Here is a 20,827-nt window from a genome sequence, read left to right as displayed (position 1 = left end):
ACAGGTTATAGGAGACTATTAGAAGGGACCCGGAAAATAATCATTCCTTCATCACCTCTGCAGTTATAGCCTGCATAAGTGACTTTCCTCATCAGAAAGAACTGTGCTGAAATCTTCCAATGTAATCAGTGCATGCTGCTTGTGGTTAGGAAGAAGAAAATGTGCTGGTTACTGTTCTTAGATCCTTTCAGCAAGGTGATAAAAATATATTGTATATATCAAGTTACAAAGCACCTGAAGCTGTTTTGGGGGGCAAGTTGATGGGTAATGCTAAACCCTGAGATAGAGACTTGTGAGGAAACTTTGGCCTTGCTTAATGTTTTGCCTTCTGGGATGAGAAACATGACTAGAATGTAAACTCTGTGTACTGCTGGTCTAAAACAAAATCTTGGTCTTGTGAATAGCATCACCTGGCTGGCATTGTCCTGGTACTGCTGAGAGAGTTCAGTATGTCCTTGCTTATCCTGAGAATGAGTCACTGGATGTGTATTTCCCTGATCTCTGAAGCACTTGGGCATTGCCGAAACTGTCCCAAACAACTGGAGACCAAAACAAAGGACAAAGCAATTCTTAGATTAAAACTCTAAAACCATTTGAGAACCAAACCATTGGCATTGAGTTTGGGTAGGAGAGGAGCAGTGCCTTGTGGTTTGCGTACTTAGGAGTATGTATGAGTGCTGTGCGCTGCTGAGGGAAGAACGGGACCCACAGTCTCTGCTGTGGTCTCCCGTGTCTAATGCAAGATCTGTGCTGTTGCTCTCAGGCTGAGCCTTTTTGTCCCTTTCCACACCTTTGATAAGTAGGCTTTGTTTCAGTTTGTGTTGGAAACAACAAGTCAAAGTAATGCATTTGTTCAAGCAGATGCTTGTTGCTGATAATAAATTTTAACTGATTCAGACCTTGTCTACAAACATATAGCTATGGGCAGATAAGAGGTGCCTCCTGCTTGAGTATGCAAGGAATTGTACTTCCATGCATACTAGAAGACAGCTTCAAAATAGAGCATTAAATTAGCTCACTTGAGGTGGGGGGGAGTTGTGTATGACTTACCTATCTGCTTTGCAGAGCTCAGTCTTCCTGAGCTCCTTCAAGTCTGTGTTGTCAAATAAAAAAAAAAAAAAAGGCACCACACACTTTCCAGTTTTTCTAGCTTACCCTTAAAGTCTTCTGCAATAATGACTGTCTTTCCAGCTCTTTCTGAGCACGTTAGATCAATTTATCCTGAACGCTCTGAAATAACAACAAAAGTAATGTACAAGAAGCAACAAAGCACAGTGCATATCACAGAAGGCAGCTGCTGTTTGCCTAGCTGATAATTTGGGTGATTTGAGCAGTTGCATATAACTAATTTTAAAATTGTCTACTGTGTTCCACAGCATGTTACTGGAAAACCAGAGTCACTGATCACCTTGCGTTCATTGGTGTTAGAAGTTCAAGCCTCCAGCTGAATTTTCAAAAACATAATGTGGGTTTTTTGTTGGTAAAATAGCCATCCTCAAACATTTAGGCATTTTTGGTGGTGGGAGCATTGTGAAGAACTTCTCTTGGTCGTTCTGCCATTCTTCTTAAAAAAAAGAAAAAAAAAAAAAAAAAAAAGTAAAACTAATCCTTAAGGCAATGGGAACATACCACAGTTGTAGTCCTGCTTATTTCCCTTGTGGCAGTGTTCCCTAGCTGAAGTCTGAGGAGTGTTGTTAGTGCATACTTCTCAAGACTGAAATTACGGAACATTTCTCTCTGTCATGCTGAGCAGTTGTTTAAAGTTTTCTTCTAAATGTCAGCTGAGTTTGCCCTGAATTAATGATGTTCCCTCCTACAAAGGTGACCATGCAGGCTCCTGAAAGGCATGCTGCTATATCTGTGTCTGCCAAAGGGAGGTCATCACAGGCAGCATGAACAGCAGTGCAATTTCTCACATCAGTGAAACAGGATGCTTCATTTTGTATTTTGCAGCACCTTTTCATATACAGAAACTAACCAATGCTGTTTAAACTAGTCTATGCTCCTGTTGCGTGAAAGTCAGTTGCACAGAAGAGAGAAGTGAGATGGGCAAAAGGTGAGGTGAACATGACCTGGAATGTGACCCGCACACCTCTACCAGGTATGTATGTATGTTATAATACAGCAACATGATGCATGTAGGTCTCCCAGCACAATATTATGTTCTGGAAGACTAAGTTTAGCAAGAGGTATAATGTCACCATCACGCAGAATCTACTTAATGAACAAAAAAGAAATGGTAACAGGCATATGTCTGTTGGTGCTGGTTTGGGGATTATGCACAGGAGAGAGTGCACAGATTTTCTAGGAGAATGGGATAGTAGTTTACACATGAAGTTAAAAGGAAGCCCTCTAAGACACCTTCCCTGATGTACAGGCAATGATATCTTTTGGACAGCTGCAGATGATCCATTTCCAGTCTAGATTTCTTCTTTAATTTAGGGAAATCGGTTTTAAAGCGTAATATGCTTACTAATCAAAATTGAAGACTTCCAAAGCCAATTTAAATCTTGTTTTGGATATCTACAGTGGGATCCTAGTAAACATAATGATCCTAGTAAACATAATTCTGCGTGAGAACAGTGATGTTAGCTCTGTAGTTTAACATAATCTTTTGAATTTCATGAAATTGTTAAAAAAAAAAAAAAAAAAAAAAAGCTAGTTATTTAAAGCTTTATTCATTGTACAGATCAGCCCAACTTAGTTTGAAGCTGAAGTTACCTCAGCTGAAGAGCTGCTATGCTTATTCATGACTTAGCTTGACATTTATTACCTGTCCCTAAACAAGCAATTTATGATACTGAAAGGAAGGTTCTCTTCTGAGAAATCATGAGGAAGTGGAGAAACATTACACTTCCAGCTTGTGAATGTAATCCACTGACATTCTCATTTACATATCAGAGAAAGAAACCCAGAGCTTGAGTAAAATCAAAGTGACTTTCTTAATCTTGAAGGAAAAAACTGCCCCATTCCACCTGTACCAAAACATTCTGATACAAAAACCAAAACTCTGTGGACTGTTTTTTTGCTTATTCTTACTGCTTTTCTGTATTAAACAGTTCCAGTAGTTCACTTAAAAAATGAGTAACTACCTGCATGGAGCTGATTGATTGTTAACCATCCATTTTCTCTTGGAAAATGGAACTCTTTTTTTCCTGCTATTTGGGAACATGAATAAAAGCACTAGAAATGGGCTTGCCTGCCTTAAAGCATAAATACATGAGAGAAAAGCAAAATGGTGTCTCTTTCTTAGATAATACTAACAAGGCTTATTTCAGATCCAGTATCTTGCTTTGTGAAAATAATCATGAAAACATCCATATTTATTGTATTTACTTTATTGATAAAATAAGTTTACTGTACAGTACACAATTCTAGCCATAAATTCTTTTCAAGCTATCAGCATTACAAAAATAACAGGTTTGCAATGAAAAATAGTCACTCCACACCATGTGAAGGCTCTTTAAAATCCTAAAGTGATCAGGTCAGGGGAATGGAAGAAGAGACATATCAGAGGTGAAAACTAGGAGTAGATAAATTAAGTCACTTCTTAAATTACAAAAATAAACACTAATCAAGCATTATTTCATAATAGAGCAACCTTAAAGAACTGCCACAGACTAACAACCCTTCTCTGCTATATACTCTGGAGATTGTATTTGAAAGACAAGCCAGATCAGCCATGAAACTGCGTTCAGTGTAAAATGGATGTAAGTGCCCTTGATACAAGTCAATGGCTGAAAAGATGTGTATAGAAAAAAAACTTAACTGAAACCGAATCTTCTTCCAAGTTTGCAACAACAAAACACACTCCATTGAAACAGATGTTGCTTCTACTAAGTCACCAGCTTGCAAGCTACAGCAGAAATGCAAAATCTAAATGATATAAGCATTGGCAAAGTTTTATAGATAGCAGCTGACAACTATATTTTGAGCTTGAGATAAAATGTTCTGAAAAACCCCCACTTCCCCCAGGATGTTTTCCAAGTTTGGAAAGAGCTAAAACTTTTTTCTTCATGCACATTAATGTCCCCCATATATTCTTAAACCTAGAAACATGCTAAGATGCTCTGGAAGGAGAAATAGCAGTTTCTCCAGTTACAAGAAATGCTGTACAATGTTGGAGAGCTTGATTTATCTGCCTGTTCTGAGCTCTTCTTATAACTGCATTTCCTGGCATATGCATTAGCTAATTGAAAACTGGCATTTATTCTCAGCTTGATGCTTTTTCCCACCACTCCAGTTGTTTCTCTTAAGCAGTATGGGAAGGCATTTGACAACACCAGAAGAAAAACATTAGGCTCCCTATAAATTAGTTCACTGGGAACTGAAAGTTCAGTCTTAGACCTTTTGGTGCATTTATCTTGAGACAAGTTGTATTTAAAACTGACACGCTGAAAGTGTTTAATTCCTTCTGCACTGTTGCAACTAAAAATGGAATTTGATTAAATAAGGAGTTCAACTCATTTTGCTAGGTGAGATATTAAACAGACAAAATACTCAACTGTGCTTGCTGTTTGTAGCTCTTCAATTTCTGTGGTTGAAAGCTTTCACTATGCTTCGAGTCTGTGTTCCAATTAAAGAATACATTAGCATGTTAGACAAAAAGTCATGATACACATCAATATTAGAAATGTTCTTGGTGCTTCAAACAAGAATCCAACGTAAGCTGTGCCTTGATCTAGAAGTGCTAGTTCATTTTTACATCTAATGATATTTTAGGATTAAAAGTGAGAAGTCTATTTGTCAATGTGTAATACACTGAAAGTTCCCAGTGAAAACAGATCTTGAATATTTAGTCCTTAGGGAAAAAAAAAGAGGGGGGATGGGAGCAGTAATTATTGATTGCAGACTGTCAAGTCTGCCATAGAGCTCCTTCCTTCTTCCCCCAACTACCTTTGTTCTGCTATGGCTTGGGTGCTGTCAGATTGCTATTTCCCAGTTTGGGCAGGCAATCCAAGAAGTAGATGGGACTACTGTAGGACTTGTCTAGTAGGTAGAACTTTTCTACAGATAGAGAACTGAGCTTGGTTTTCTCTCTCATAAAGTAAATAGTTAATCCAGAATTATACTGCTTGTATTCCAGAAAGCAAAAAAGAACAGTTCTTTTCATATTTTGAAAATATAATTAAGGATGCATATCTTAAGTCTTTTTAATTTAAGAAAACTGAACAAAGGCAAAAGCATTGCTTATGTTTAAACTGGTGGGATACCCTGTGGCAAAGTAACAGAAATGTTTAAGATTTATGGTGCCTACTCACCCTTTCCATTAAACAGGCTTGTTGCAAAATCCCAAATTTCAAAAAATTTAAAAGGAAAAATGCAATATGGATTGTGCACAAAGCATACTCAGTTATGCTGTGATGAGACTTTAAGTTGTCTTTATTGTATAGTAGGTGCATTGAAGTTTTGTATATGCAGTAATTTATATAAACTATGTGAAATCATGTCTTATTTGCAAAATAACGTCATATAAAAATAATTCCTAATTTGGTTAGTGCATTAATCCATTTCCTGCTGAAGTTAGATCTATGGCAATTAATCTGTCATTAAGGGTTTTACAGAATACCCCTTTGAATGTATTTCACATGGTAAAAAAGCCACTAAACTGAAGTTCAAGACACATTATCTTGCTGGTGCCCTATTCAGTAACAAGTGCTTGACAAGTGACCCCTGATATTCCATTTGTAAAGTGTGCAATTAAAGCTTGTTGACTTCTATAGTCTTTAGCTTTTCCTCAGGCTCAAATCACTGCTTGTTACTAATCCTGAAAGAGATGTACTCTCTGACGCGTCTTCTTTCTTGAGGTTCAGGAATGATTCTCTAGTTATCTGAAGAATTTCTCTCAAGCCTTTGTTTTCTTGCTATAACCAGAGGAAAAAAAAGACATTATAGAACTCCAGAAAGAAGGAAGTCAGGATAACTATATTAATAATCTCCCTTTCCAAATGTGTATAAGGATTAAAATATCAACTTGTAGGTAGTGTCATGTTACCTTCTAAAACCAGGAAGAGTAGGTCTAACCCATATGTATGTTCTTTCGAACAGGCATTAAACGTCAAATTAAAGCTCAAACCACACAGTGTAAGAAAAGGATAATTAAATGCAAATGTTGCATTTCAAAAAAAGCCTACTTTCCATGAACTCTGTTCCATAATAAACTCTTATTAGCACTTAGTCAAAATGCAATAGCACTGACCCTGTAATGATAAGAAACCCTGAACTCTTCCAAAAGCATGAGGTTTTAGATGTTATATAAAACAAATTAAAAATAAGACCTTAAAAATCTTGGGTGTGTGCTTATCTACTTGCAGCCTAATTTCTTACTAGTATGAAGTTGTATTTCACTCAGTTGTATTTACACTCAGTCTTAATTATTAAGTCAGTATGTAAAAGTCAGTATATAAATCACTACTTCCAGTGATGGAATGGTACTTAACAGTCCACCCAACAATGGTAGTGCAACAAAATAGCAGTGTGACTGAGTGATACAGTAACTCAATAACAGTGATAATGTTTACTCTGTTGCTCTAATGGATGAGTTTCAGTTATACTCAAAACAATAGGACCAAAAATATTTGATCCTAAAACTGTCTGACCAAAAATATTTTACAAAAAAAGACTATACTGAAAATGCAGCGTGCAAAGCAACCTGTTTCACGTGCAAGATTCCTATAGAGCTACAAACAGAAAGAAAAGAACCCTTTACAGAACAGTCTAGACTTTAAAAGTGATTTTTATATAATTGGTAGCAACACTGCAAATACTGCACCCAGTTCCCTGCTTATTAATGATGTATAACATAGTTCTACAATGGCTTTTCCTGGCTGCTTTCTTGTAAGACAAGGAGGAAATGATATGATTTTCTAATCTTCCTGAGTATTAATCAGATGACCAGAGTAAGAGAAACAAATCCCAGAAGTTACTGATTTAGACAATTTTAATGCAGCTACCGGAAGAATACAGAAAATTATTTGCTTAGTAGTTTTGGAAAGATGGTACCCTAGTGAAGGCTAGCCTAATGTTAGGTATGGCTCCCCTAAAGCTTTGATACATGTATTGAACGTATTCTTATGCCTAACCTAATTATCTGAATCAGTCAAGTATTTGCATAAAACTGTCTTTTTTCTGGCCTCTAATATTGGCATTAAGTACATGAGACAATACTCAAGCCCTAAAATACTGAAAGACTGTCTAAGACTTGTGTACAGATAGAACTGAAGGGTCAGAATGAAATGTGTGATTTAGAGATCTGGAATACATATTAAAGCTTGCATGAACATACGAGGTAGCAGTAGCCTGCTCCCCTAACTCTCCAAATAAGCAAGTTTCCCTGTATCGAGGTCTGTACCCTGAATTCTCTGAGGTGTTACAGTCACCTCTAAGTATTTAACGTGGGGGGAAGGAGAAATCTTTATTGTGCCATTGCTGTTTGGATTTCATACTTACTTCAAGCTGAATGATACGTTCCTGCTCTTTACAGCCGTGCTTTTCATCAATTTCAATTGCTTTTCTCATTACTGCTGCCATTTCTGTAATTTGGTCCACATGCACTTGTAGTTCCTAAGCCATATAAATAATACGACAGTTTTAGTAATCTATTTACTGCATTATTAAAAATAAGCAAAGCATTAAATGTTCATTTTAACTGCTCTGACACTTAATAAAAATATGAACACAGACCTAGCTTTGTGAAAGAAGTTCTAATTCTGCAGCACGAAGGGCTACTGCAGTCCTGTTCATTTAAATAAATCTGTTCCCTCTTAAGAGTTTTATAAAAGAAAATATGCTTAAATGTCTATACCCTTAGCATCTTCCATGCCTTCAAGATGGCTACAAGTTAGCCATGCGCTTGCTCTGGCAAGAACCTCCGGTGTTGCAGGAGATGTGTATCATTGTGGATATGCAGAAAGACCAACTTCACTTAACAACAGCAGCATATGCGACATTCCTTCCACCTACGTGAAAGCCGGTCCCAAGCCTGGTTCAGCCAGTACCAGCCTGTGGGTAGGCATTTGTCTCTTAAAAAGAGCAGGCAAAGTAGTCATCCTTATTACTACATCATATACTAGGAAACTCAGATCTGTCCTTAGCTCTTACCTAAGGTACTTCTGCTCAAATCCAATTTCAGCTGATCTGCAATTTGGACTCCAGAGGTCCATGTCCTTGCTGAACTGTAAGAAATGGGCTTGTATCCTGATTGACCTCTTTGTGTCTGTGAATTAACACTGGCAGGGCACTTTCCCATTGTAAAGAACTACTGCATCTTACTCAGAGTCAAGTAGAGGAAAAAAAGTACAATAGTTCTGTTTGCTCATCTTCTTCCACTGTTGATGGTGATAGGAGCCATTAACACAGGCATAACAGCCTTTGCAAACAAACTTAAATTTTAGATAATTTTCCCTGTTTGCAGAGAACTGATATCTAACCTACTGACTTTGTTGACTTGGGTGATGTTTTACTTTCTCCCTAGCCAACATACCAACAGGAAATGCTTAAAGGGTCCCTACTTACTTCTCCTGTAGATCTAGAGAAAATACCTTTGGCATTCACTGCTGTTCAGTTAAGCTAAATGTTGTAATGCTGTTTCCAAAGACCTTATTTTCATTCCTTTCCTCTGCTTGTTTCTTATTCCACATCTACTAACAGCCTTTTCGTGTCTGGTCTGACCTTTGGACAAAATTCACAACAGTTACTATTACCAAGGAAGTAGGACTGAAAACTGCTGTGTATACCTAAAAACAGGATGGATTAAATCCCACCTTTACATTATAAATTTGACTGGAGGTCCACACAGCTAGCAGATGATCAGCTTGCCTTTCAACAGAAACAACTATAAAAAAAAATTCTTGGAATTGTAGAGTGTCTGACCAAAGCAAGCATACTTCATTAAAAATGAACATCAGCCCCTTCCACCCTTCTCTGCTGTTCCAGCTGCCAGAGCTGTGGTTTAGCTGTTCATTCAGTGTTCACTTGCAGCATGGGTGTGAGGAGAAGGGGGGGGAGGAGAGAAGGACCTTGCTGTACATCTTTATTTTCTTAGAATCATAGAATATCCTGAGTTGGAAGGGACCCTTAAGGATCATCAAGTCCAACTCTTGACACTGCACAGGTCTACCCAAAAGTTCAGACCATGTGACTAAGTGCACAGTCCAATCTCTTCTTAAATTCAGACAGGCTCGGTGCAGTGACCACTTCCCTGGGGAGCCTGTTCCAGTGTGCAACCACCCTCTCTGTGAAGAACCCCCTCCTGACGTCCAGCCTAAATTTCCCCTGCCTCAGCTTAACCCCGTTCCCGCGGGTCCTGTCACTAGTGTTAATGGAGAAAAGGTCTCCTGCCTCTCGACACCCCCTTACGAGGAAGTTGTAGACTGTGATGAGGTCTCCCCTCAGCCTCCTCTTCTCCAGGCTGAACAGGCCCAGTGACCTCAGCCGTTCTTCGTATGTCTTCCCCTCAAGGCCTTTCACCATCTTCGTAGCCCTCCTCTGGACACTCTCCAACAGTTTCATGTCCTTTTTATACTGTGGTGCCCAGAACTGCACACAGTACTCGAGGTGAGGCCGCACCAGCGCAGAGTAGAGCAGGACAATCACCTCCCTTGACCTACTGGCGATGCCGTGCTTGATGCACCCCAGGACACGATTGGCCCTCCTGGCTGCCAGGGCACACTGCTGGCTCATATTCAACTTGCTGTCTACCACGACCCCCAGATCCCTCTCTTCTAGGCTGCTCTCCAGCGTCTCATCGCCCAGTCTGTACATGCAGCCAGGGTTTCCCCGTCCCAGGTGCAGGACCCGGCACTTGCTCTTATTGAACTTCATGCGGTTGGTGATCGCCCAGCTCTCCAACCTGTCCAGATCCCTCTGTAAGGCCTTTACACCCTCATTTGAGTCCACAACTCCTCCAAGTTTGGTGTCATCAGCAAACTTGCTCAAAATACCCTCTATTCCTACATCCAGATCGTTTATAAAAATATTGAAAAGTACCGGCCCTAAAATGGAGCCTTGAGGGACCCCACTGGTGACCGCCCGCCAGCCTGACGCAGCCCCATTTACCATAACCCTTTGGGCCCTGCCCGTTAGCCAATTGCTCACCCATCGTATGATGTTTTTATTTAGCTGTATGGTGGACATTTTGTCCAGTAGGATCCTATGGGAAACCGTGTCAAAAGCCTTGCTGAAGTCCAAAAAAATCACATCAGCTGGTTTCCCTTGGTCCACCATACGGGTGATCTTATCATAAAAGGAAGTCAGGTTAGTTAGGCAGGACCTACCCTTCACAAACCCATGCTGGCTGGGACCAATGACTGCTTTGTCCCCCAAGTGCGCCTCAATAAGTTCGAGAACCAACTTCTCCATGATTTTACCAGGCACTGACGTGAGACTGACAGGCCTGTAATTGCTAGGGTCTTCTTTCTGACCCTTCTTGAAAATCGGCACAACATTTGCCAGCTTCCAGTCTACCGGGACCTCTCCAAATTCCCAGGATCGTTGAAAAATAATTGAAAGAGGTTCCGCGATGACGTCCGCCAGCTCTTTCAGCACCCGGGGATGAATCCCATCCGGACCCATGGACTTGTAGGGATCCAGGTGGAGTAGCAAATCCCGCACACGTTCAGGGTCAGTTGGGAGTTTGTCATCCCCACCGTCCCGGTCCTCCAGCTCAGGGCACCCTGGGTCCCGAAGCCCATCATCGGCATTGAAGACAGAGGCAAAGAAGGCGTTAAGCGTCTCTGCTTTGCCTATGTCATTGTCTGTGAGGAGACCTTCCCTATCAAGGAGCGGCCCTATGTATTCTTTAGTTCTCCTTTTTCCATTCACATATCTAAAAAAACCCTTTTTATTTTCTCTCACAGACACAGCCAGCTTCAACTCTAGGTGTGCTTTGGCCACACGAACTTTCTCCCTACAAACACGAGCAGCATCCCTGTATTCTTTCCATGACACCTGGCCCTCCTTCCAGTAGCAAAACACTCTCTGTTTCCACCTAATCTCCATTAGAATGTTCCTGGTCAGCCACGCCGGCCTCCTGCCCCGCCTGCCTGACTTGCGATATTTAGGAATTGCCTGATCTTGTGCTTCTAGGAGGCATTGCTTAAAGAGTGACCAGCACTGGTGGACATCGAGGCCTTCAAGAGCAGTTTCCCAGGGGACCTTGCTGACTAGTTCCCTGAGCAGCCTGAAGTCCGCTTTCCCCATATCTAGGGATGAGGTTTTGGTGGCACTTTTCCTTCTGTCACCATAAATTTTGAACTCAACCACTTCATGGTCGCTACGACCGAGGCGGCCACCAATCACCACATCTCCCACCAGACCCTCTCTGTTTTCTAGCAACAGGTCTAGGAGGGCACCTTTCCTAGTTGGCTCCATTAGCACCTGCACCAAGAAGTTATCATCTAGGTGCTTCATGAACCTCCTGGACTTGCTCGTGTCAGCCGTGTGGCACTCCCAGTTAACGTCCGGCAAGTTGAAGTCCCCCATAAGAACAAGGGGAGTTAATCTCGAGGCCTCTCTTAGTTCTGTAAATAATAATTTATCGGCGCTATCGTCCTGGCCAGGCGGTCTGTAATAGACTCCCACAACGACATCCCCTTTATTCGTTCGTCCCTTGATCCTTACCCAGAGGCTCTCAACTTTGCCATCGCCGACCTGAAGTTCCACACAGTCCAGCCCCTGCTTCACATACATCGCCACCCCACCACCTCGCCTACCCTGCCTGTCCCTCCTGAAGATCCTGTAACCATCTATCGCAACACCCCAGTCACAGGACTCATCCCACCAGGTTTCGCTTATGCCGATGATGTCGTAGTTGCGGGACTGGGCCAGGACTTCTAGCTCATCTATTTTATTCCTCATACTGCGTGCGTTTGTGTAAAAGCATTTCAAGTGCGTCTCCTTACACTCAGCACCTTGTGGATCTGACCGAAGGACCTCACTGGCACACAACCCCTCTGATTCTAGCATACCATCCCTTAGGTCTTCACCGGTGTGCCTGGTTTTAGCCCCTTCCCCCTTCGACTCTAGTTTAAAGCCCTATCTGTCAGCCCTGCCAACTCCTGACCAAAGATCCTTACCCCTCTCCGAGAGAGGCGCATCCCATCCGGTGCCATCAGGCCCGGTGTAGCATAGACCTTCCCGTGATCAAAGAAACCGAAATTCTGCCGGTCACACCAGTCTCGAAGCCACGAGTTTATGTGAACAGCACGCCTTTCAGCTTCGATCCCCCCTATCGGAAGGACAGAGGCAAACACCACCTGCGCCCCTGATCCTCTAAGTAGTCGCCCCAAATCCCTAAAGTCTCTTTTGATTGCCTTCGGACTTGTCGTTGCTACTTCATCGCTACCAGCCTGAAAGACCAGTAGCGGGTAGTAGTCAGTGGGCCGTACCAGGCGCTTGACTTTCTTGGCAAAGTCTCTCACCCGAGCCCCAGGGAGGCAACAGACTTCTCTGCGGGTTGGGTCCGGTCGGCATATCGGTCCCTCTGTCCCTTTCAGGAGGGAGCCCCCCATAACAATAGCCCTTCTTTCTTTTTTGAAGGATGATGTGGCAATGTGACGTGTAGGTCGCCTTGTCTTAGGCGCCCCCTCCAACTGGGACGGGTTTTTGTCTACTTCGTCATTTAGATTGTCTTGCTCTAGTCCTTCATATCGATTATTTAAGGGTAGATGGGAAGGTGAGGTGGGCAGAGAGAGGGCTCGCCTACCACCCCGAATAGGCACCTGCCTCCATTCCCCCCCCTTGATCTAGGTCTCCTCCCGCTGCCTGGCAGGAGGAGGGAACCTCCGTCTTCTGCGTAACAGGAGACACCTGTGCTGTGGCAGTCTCGTGAGCCTGCCTCAGAGAGGGTAGAGCGCACCTCCACCAGTCAATTTCCCTCTCTGATTCCCTGATGCTCCTGAGCCTGTTCACCTCCTCCCGGAGCTCCGCTACCTAGCTGAGCAGTTCTTCTCAATTTCCAATGAGGGTGAACGTATAGAACATTCTTTTCAACAAAAGATGCTTTTCAGTATATGTTTTTTAAGAATAAGTTTTGGCTGGAAAGAAAGCTGCAGTCAGTAGTAAAAGAATGAGCTGGCAAATCCTTCCTGGAGAAGGATTAGGAAGGAGTTAGTGGCTTTTACATACACTGCTGTCCTCGCTGCTTCCCCTTTGGCTAGTTGATGTGGCCTCTCAATCAGTATGAGCTAGAGCCTGTTTCAAAGTTACTAACTGGAGACCAGATGCTAACACAAAACTGTAAAGCTCTCCTCTGGAAGCCAAATGTGTACAAGTTAAATGCTGTAAGAGCAAACAATGCAACATAGGAGTTTCTTTATGAACATAGCTTCAAACATCTATAAACATTTATATTTCCTTTTTTATTTTGCATATGTTAGTCTCTCTCTTCACAGAAAACAAATACACAATTCCAGTCCTCATTTCAGTTGAGCAAATTCAAACAGCACAGTTAGTGCAGGGTCTTTACTAGTGACACAAACTTTTCTCATGCACATAAGACTGCTAAAAAATATTTTTCTATTTAAAGGAGGTGCTTGCTGATCTGCCGAAATTAGTGAGTTAAATAATATTTTGCAAGTAGGTACTGAAGTTAATAGCTGCCACTTGACAGAACAGTGTTTACTGGTAACATTGAAATTCATTCCTTAGGTATTATGGATATTTTAGGTAATATGAAAAGCAGCGTTTAAAGACTGTTTCAAGATTTTTCAATCTTACTGAATGAGAAGACCGATTAGAAGCATAAATGAAATTCCAGAAATCCTAAGTGTCAGGAAAGAGTAATAAATCCTCTGTATCAGGCATTGTTGTGGGGTCAGATTTAACCAAAATGTTGAAGCATAAATTTCCTGCTTAAATGTATATATATATATTATATATATTATATATATATATAATATATATATGTATATATAAAAATATATATTATAATATATAATATTAATAATATATATAATAATAATAGTATAATATATACTTATATATATATATATATAAATAAATATATATAAACACATATACAAATGGTTTTTTACTTCCAAGCTTATAATCCATAAAAAATGTTTCTAAATTAATTTCTAAGTCCATTTCAGGACTGATATTTGACCTTCTTGTCTAAGTACCAAAGTCACTCCTGAGGCTATAAATTATATCTCTCTATATATACCAAGGTAACCTCTGAAAAGGATATATACTTTTTTTTTTTTTTTAAGGGGCTTATGTTAAAGATACAGTTCTCATCTGGTAAATTCACAATAATTTAAGTAGTCCTATTGATTTCAGTGGAGCTAACTACATGGGCATGCTTCTGTAAAGAGATAAGAAGATCAAAATCCTAAACTGTTCTCACAGTATGCTGACCCTAGCTCTGCCTTTCAGACTTAGTTTGTTGAGGTTAAAGGTAATCAAACATTTAGAACTATTGTTTGTCTATGCAGTTGTAGTGCTGATGATTATATTTAAAATGAAAACCTTTGCTAAAAAGCTTCAGTTTAGATTTGTTAGTGATCTAGAATCACAAATTTTCCTGACAAAATACACAGAAAGCCTAAACTATATATTAAAAATAATATAATTATTAAAAATTAATAAAAGCTCTTTTGAGTCTTGGATTTTTAATTTGCTAGACATTTAGCAGAAAAAAGTGTGAAAATTAAGTTTTTAAAACTTACCCCCCCCCATTCTCTCCAGTAAGCACAGGTTTACTAATTATTTGTTGGAGTCACAAGCCTAAGTTAAATACAGTCTAAAAATCTCAATATTACTGAGATCTATTGGTATCTGGAACTGTAACAGAGCAGTTGACTTAAAGACCTAAGCAAAACATAAGTACATTAAGTAGATACACTAATGAAGTGCTACCTGATAAAAGCTTACATAAATCAGCAGCTGGTAAGGCTAACCTACTAGACTGATCAAGTTTCCTGTTTGTATTGCCTGGCCTGTAAAAGTTAGAACTTGTTAGTACAATGATACAAAAACTGAGGCAACATAACCTTTGAATTGATCCATTACAAAAAAAAAAAAAAAAAAAAAAAAAAAAGCCCAATGAAGTTATTACCTTGGAATGTTGCTCTTTTAACTTCACTATTATACTTGGATCATCTTTTTTGCTTGCCATAAGCAACCTAAACATTTGTTCTCTGTATTTGCTCATTATGAGTTCCAAAGCAGACTGATGTTCTTCAAGAGACGTGCGTAGTTCTACCAATGGAATTTTAAAATTCAATTAGTTTAACAGAGGAGTGAAACAAAATGCAAAAATACTTCAGCCTGAGAAAACAAACAGACTGTCCTGTCCTGACGCATCACCTCTCCTTCCACCACAAAACCTCCATAGTCTCTGCAAACTTCTTCAGTGGTGACTGCCCAGGAAAATTCTTTTTCAGTCAGAAACAGTCTTATTGGTTGATTTGACTTCAGACCCTTTAGCTGACGTAAACCATCCTAAGAGTAGCTGAGGAGTTTTACTATAGAGGCTAGATTCAGCCCTGTACATTAATTGGAAAGAAGTTTACAGATCTGTTTTAGTTTGCAGCTTGGTAAAATACAAATTTTAAAAATGCCCATGTTCAAAATATACTAAGTCTGGCTTAGATTAAAAGTACTAAACGGTTCAGGGCTACCTCAGCTAAAATTTTCCCAAAGCAGAACTTCTTATGAAGCAAGCTCAAAGACAACAAGAAAAACAGAAAATAGTGCTTTGAGGCCAATTTTGGTCCCCCCCTTTTTTTTTCGTGCTTCACAAAAGGACAAATAATTCCTGAGATAAGACAAGATCCATACAAGTTGAGATCATTGACTCAAGATCATTGCACAATATTTTAGAGTGCCCATGGAATTCCAGGAAGAATGGTATGCTCCTAGTGTATGGAATGCCAGAAGGAATTATACTAGTGTACTTATACCTTAAGTTTTCCTGACAGCTCCTGTTTTTTTTTTTTGTTTGTTTGTTTTGTTTTGTTTTTTAATATTTTTTAAGCAATGGAAACACATTTCCATATAGATACTAACATTGTAGAAACTTAGAAACCGTAATTGTATCTCCTTATACTCAACATTAGATAAGGACTGAAATGACTGCTTTCCGCAATTGTTTTTTTAAATCCTGGTCCCAGTGGTGGGACATCTGGACTCCGTATTTGATTATATTATGATCAGTTAAACTGACAAGTTGAACTTAGAAGAAAATATTTCTTCTATAAAAAGAATTTGTGGACTTGATCAATGATGAAAGTCTCACTGATTAGACAGGTGCAGGCTCAAACTTGAATAGGATAGTATATTAGTCTTACCTTTATTCTCCTGTTGCAATTCCCTAATCTGTCTGTTTTCTTGTTGGATACCCATCACTAATGTAGACCGAGGACGATGTCTTGCTACTTCATTGAGCTCCTGAATTTCCTCTTGGTACTAGTTATTAAAAAAAAAAAAAAAAAGCAAGTCACCAAGAACCAATTATAAAATGTCAGTGAAAGTCTGTAACCAACAAAATACATGCTTGTTTTTAATTAATTATATAAAACAGACAAAACCACATCTGGCAGTACTGCCAATGTATTTACTGCCCTTTAGAAACACTTGCTTTAAAACTTGCTTTAATTTTTTTTTAATCAAAAAAATTGATAACTCGGAGCTGTGTAGTGGGCATGACCTGCAGTTAGTGCAGGTCAAGTTCGCCATCAGGTCATTAGAACAGATAAACAGGTGGTAAAGAAAAGCCATGAGGTCCTGACCTCTGCAGCTTCCCAATTCCCTAAAGCATGTGTATGAGCACAAGTCACACGGACCTAAATGAACAAATCCTGACTCTCAGCAAGTGGGTAGATTTAATACTCACTCCTAAGTTATGAAGCCTCTGCATGACTATTTTTGCAGGGATAAAGCATATAGAATCACATTCTTGCAATGATTTTGGACAGAAGGGACCTTAGAGATCATCTAGTTCCAACCCCAATATGCAGGGATTTATTATTTTACAGGCTCATTAACATGGATTGAAATTGAAATGACAGGCTGAACTTCCAAATGGAAAGACAGCAGATACCTTTATGTTTTTCGCAAAGCTCTCTAGTGAAAGTCACACTCAACCTAATTATATCCCTCGGACAGCTTAATATCGTAATGGAAATAATAGCAAATATGCCCAAAAGGCTGACTTAAAAGAAAAGGAGACAGTGCAAAGATGGAAGTATTCTGAACAGAAGGACCTATGACAGACCTCTATATGATTAAATCTACATGTTTGAATCAATAAAACCGGTGGTATTTCACAGAAGAGCAAAACATGAGGTACCACACAATGGTTTGTAGGATACTAACCCCATTCCTACCAGTGCTCTTCACATAAACACTAGTTTTCAATATTTAAGCTAGAGTAGCAAGCAAAACTTCTTTGCAGGATCACACTAAATTTATAAGCCATCTATTTTTCGATCACAGTCGCACCCACAACAGGAATACTTAGTATGGTATTTAAAGAATAACAAATTACAATACTGATTCTGTATTGCACAGTAGCATACAAAAATGTCTTAAGCAATGTGTTTCTGAGCTGTTTTTTAATGGAGTAAACAAAGAAGAAAAACAAACCTGTTTCATTGCTTCAACCCTCTTGTTAAGAGCTGTAGTCTGTTCGATAAGAGCTTCTGCAGCGTTGTCATGTTCCCTTAGCCGTTCCACCAGTGCTTTCGCATCTGCTAAGGCTTTCTCAATTGTGCAACTCATTTCTAGAGGTTAGAAATGGATTATTTTCACACTATTGCCTGTTTCAGAGAGAACCGCTGTGTAAGATATATTTTCTAAGTTTGAAGCAGCTGAATACAACCTTCCCCTCTTCCTCGAACAGCCATAATTGACGTTTTAGACCTATGTTGTCTTCAAGGAGTAGGAAAAAATCATATACCTTAAAAATTCTGTCTGCTTTTCCTTCTTTTTAATTGCTGTTCAGACCATGGATTACAGCTAGGAAATGAAAGTAAATTGTGTGTCATGAAGAGAGTACTTGATATTCTCAAAGTATTTGATATTTGAGAAGTATAGATCCAACACAAAAGAGAATGCCAAAGGACTATACATGTAGTAGGCTTGAATACTTTGATGAATTAAGTCAGCAGAGAAAGGGAAGAGCTAAAACTGACAGCGTAGAGAAAATTACTTTGGGAAAATTCCAACACCCAAAGGCTTGTCTTTTCTTCATGTATAAAAATGAACACAAGCATCATTGCATGGCATGAAATTGTAAAATATGTCATTTTCAACAGGATAGAGCAAGAGAGCAACTTGGCCAAGAGGATGAACCGATGGCATAGTTAAAATACCAGCCTTCTAATTGCAGTAGCTGTTAGCAGAAATTACCTAAACTTGCAAAATGCTTACACACACTAGCATTTTCAACGCACTGGCCTTTACACTCATTTTCTTGGACTTATTCTTGATAGGTTACGTATCAAGACTGAGACTCTTCATTCTTCAAGTTCTTGTTTTAAGAAATCTTGTGTGTTTTCTACTGAAAAGAAAATCTATTTCAACTCCTTGATAAGTTCTTCAGCAATAAGACACTAATGATAGAGGCTTATTAGAGACACGTGCCTTATTAATGCAAAGCTTGATATTTTTTTCAGGAAATTTTCTGTGAGAATCTATTTCTTAGCTGAAGGAGAGATTTTTGCAAGCATAAAATGTCAGTGAACCACTGAGATACAGGGCAAAAAAAAACTTGCTTCAGATTGGTTTTCTGACTTAGGCTCCTTTACAAATCATAGCCTAGGATCTTTAGCCAAATTGAAAGAAATCTTCATGTTTTCCCCAACTGACCTTTTCCCACTGCCCATGTAGGTAGCAGAAAAAAGGATATTTCCAATACAGGAAATTTCACCATTACCCTCAAAGATTTACAAGCATATCAAGGACATCCCATCTACATGCACCGAGATGTGGGGGGAAACTAATTTCCTCTCTGAAGAGCCTATGTGCACCCCTGACCTTTCTTCAAAGCCTAACCTCCCCAGATATTTTAATTTGGTAATTTTGTTAATTGTTCCCTCTACTCTGAGGAACATACGTAGCAGAAAAGCATTTTGTTTACTTTTGCTATGCAGAAGGGTCACAGAAAGGTTGAGTCTTGCTTCCTGACAGAGAAGCTTGAGTAAGCAAGCTTCATGTATGCACGGTGCACAACCATTTTAAACTTTTTTTCTACAAATTGTGTGTTACCAAAAGCATCACTATTTGGCACATACAGATTTCCTATAAATATTCACAATGTGAATTCCTTAATATTTATCAACTCAAGTTTTCATTTTAACTTCCATATTTATGTACTTGAGGTATCAAGTCAAGTCCTTCAGTAGACTAATGCGTTATCACAGGCAGTTAATATATTCACTTGGGTTTGGCAGTTTGAGCTCTTTTTCATATCATGTAGAAAGGAATCATACTGTTTTGCTTTTAAGGATCTGCTCTGCTTGCGCCTTATTTCTCCTTCAATTTTGGTCTCATGTTCTTGCTGGGCTACAAAGTCCTACACACAAAACCTGACCTTCCATGATAGCTGACTAAACTGTTACAGACATTGATTTAATCAGATCCATATTACAAGAGAATTTGAAGGGCAGTCTTTAGCACTATTCACAGGCCACAAATTCTCCAGCCATCACAACCAAAGCCTCTCAGACCTCTCTGTGAGCTGGGAACACATTTTGCATTGACTACAATGTAGCTAACACCTCCGATAATTTGCATCACTGCCATTTTTTAAGCAAGGTATGTGTTCATCCTTCTTTGCGCTTCGACACGAGACAAGAAGAAACCCCCTTCTTGCAAAGCTGCTGCCATTCCTTCTCTCAGCAGATGAACCGGGGCAGACACGTGTGGAACGAGGCCGCACAAACTGGGCAGCAGCCACCTGCCCTCCCAGCGCTGAAGGTGAAGCGGGCCTCAAGCTACATCCTGTTTTTGTGCAGGATGCATGCCTCAGGAAGGAGGCTCGTTATTTGCATCATTGTAATCACAGCCCCAAACGTTGGCTAGGCTTCCTCTGGGTGAGGCACCGGCCCCGACCTGTGGCATTTACAATTCTCTCCTCTTGCCCACTGGCCGCCGATCACTAGGCAGAACGGTTGTCTTATCCTAAAAGATATCTCCGTACGTAAGTTAACCCGAGCGTTTAGAAATTAAATACCACTGAACCAAAGACGTTCGGCGCAGGGCAGTTCCCGGGCATCCCTTCGCTCGCGGGCAGGCTGCCTGTGGCGGTGACACCCCGGGCTGCCCCCGCAGGGCTGTGGGGCTGCAGACGGGACTGCAGGTGACCGACACGGCCCGGCCCGGCCGCCACCACGGGCTCGCTCCCCGTCACTTCCTGCCCTTCGCTAATTGCTCTCCCTACCTAATTGGGCAGCGCGATAACCAACCCAAAACAAAGACTCCCGCCCAGCCCAGCCTCCCCTGAGCTTTGCGTCCAAACCCGCCTCGGGGCGGCCTCACCGACCTGCTAGGTTTACTGCAGTCGGGACTATCGCGACACCCGCCGCCTGTCGCGAGACGGCAAGCACACGAAAGCTGACAGAAGCTCCCCCCCCTATCTCCCCGGACCCCTCTCCGTTTGCCTGCCTCCCCCCGCACCCTGCCGCCCCGCCCCGCCCCGCTCCGCTCCGCTCCGCTCACTCATGGCCACCGGCTCCAGCGGCGCCCGGGGGCAGGTGTCAGGGCCCCGCTGCCCGCCCCACTCTCAAATGGCGGCGGGCGGCTGCGGGGCGGCGCCGCGCCGTGACGCGGACGCGGACGCGGGCGGGGCCTCGCTCCCCCCCCAATCTCTCGCGAGAACTCC

General features: G+C 40.9%; 1 protein-coding gene across 3 annotated transcripts; it reads right to left on the bottom strand.

The window, feature by feature from the left end:
• Window positions 1–3,336: 3,336 nt before the first annotated feature.
• FGFR1OP2 (FGFR1 oncogene partner 2) lies at window positions 3,337–20,799 on the bottom strand. 3 transcript variants are annotated; one of them, XM_084306575.1, is made up of 7 exons: window positions 20,665–20,738; window positions 18,376–18,505; window positions 17,590–17,726; window positions 16,293–16,410; window positions 15,059–15,201; window positions 7,450–7,563; window positions 3,337–5,864 (listed from the first exon to the last, which is right to left on the bottom strand). In XM_084306575.1, the coding sequence occupies exons 3-7, from the start codon at window positions 17,722–17,724 to the stop codon at window positions 5,727–5,729; spliced, it is 648 nt and encodes a 215-aa protein (XP_084162701.1). In that variant the 5' UTR covers window positions 17,725–17,726; window positions 18,376–18,505; window positions 20,665–20,738; the 3' UTR covers window positions 3,337–5,726. The 3 variants fall into 3 exon arrangements, with proteins under 3 accessions (XP_084162701.1, XP_084162699.1, XP_084162700.1); XM_084306573.1 differs by lacking the exon at window positions 18,376–18,505 and having other exon boundaries at window positions 20,665–20,799; XM_084306574.1 differs by lacking the exons at window positions 18,376–18,505; window positions 20,665–20,738 and adding an exon at window positions 17,903–17,961.
• Window positions 20,800–20,827: the final 28 nt, after the last annotated feature.

The sequence above is a fragment of the Netta rufina genome (genome assembly GCF_964035555.1).
Source record: "Netta rufina genome assembly, chromosome: 1".
Taxonomy (NCBI): domain Eukaryota; kingdom Metazoa; phylum Chordata; class Aves; order Anseriformes; family Anatidae; genus Netta; species Netta rufina.
The sequence above is the reverse complement of the archived record's forward strand: the minus strand, read 5'-3'. Positions and strand labels throughout refer to the sequence as shown.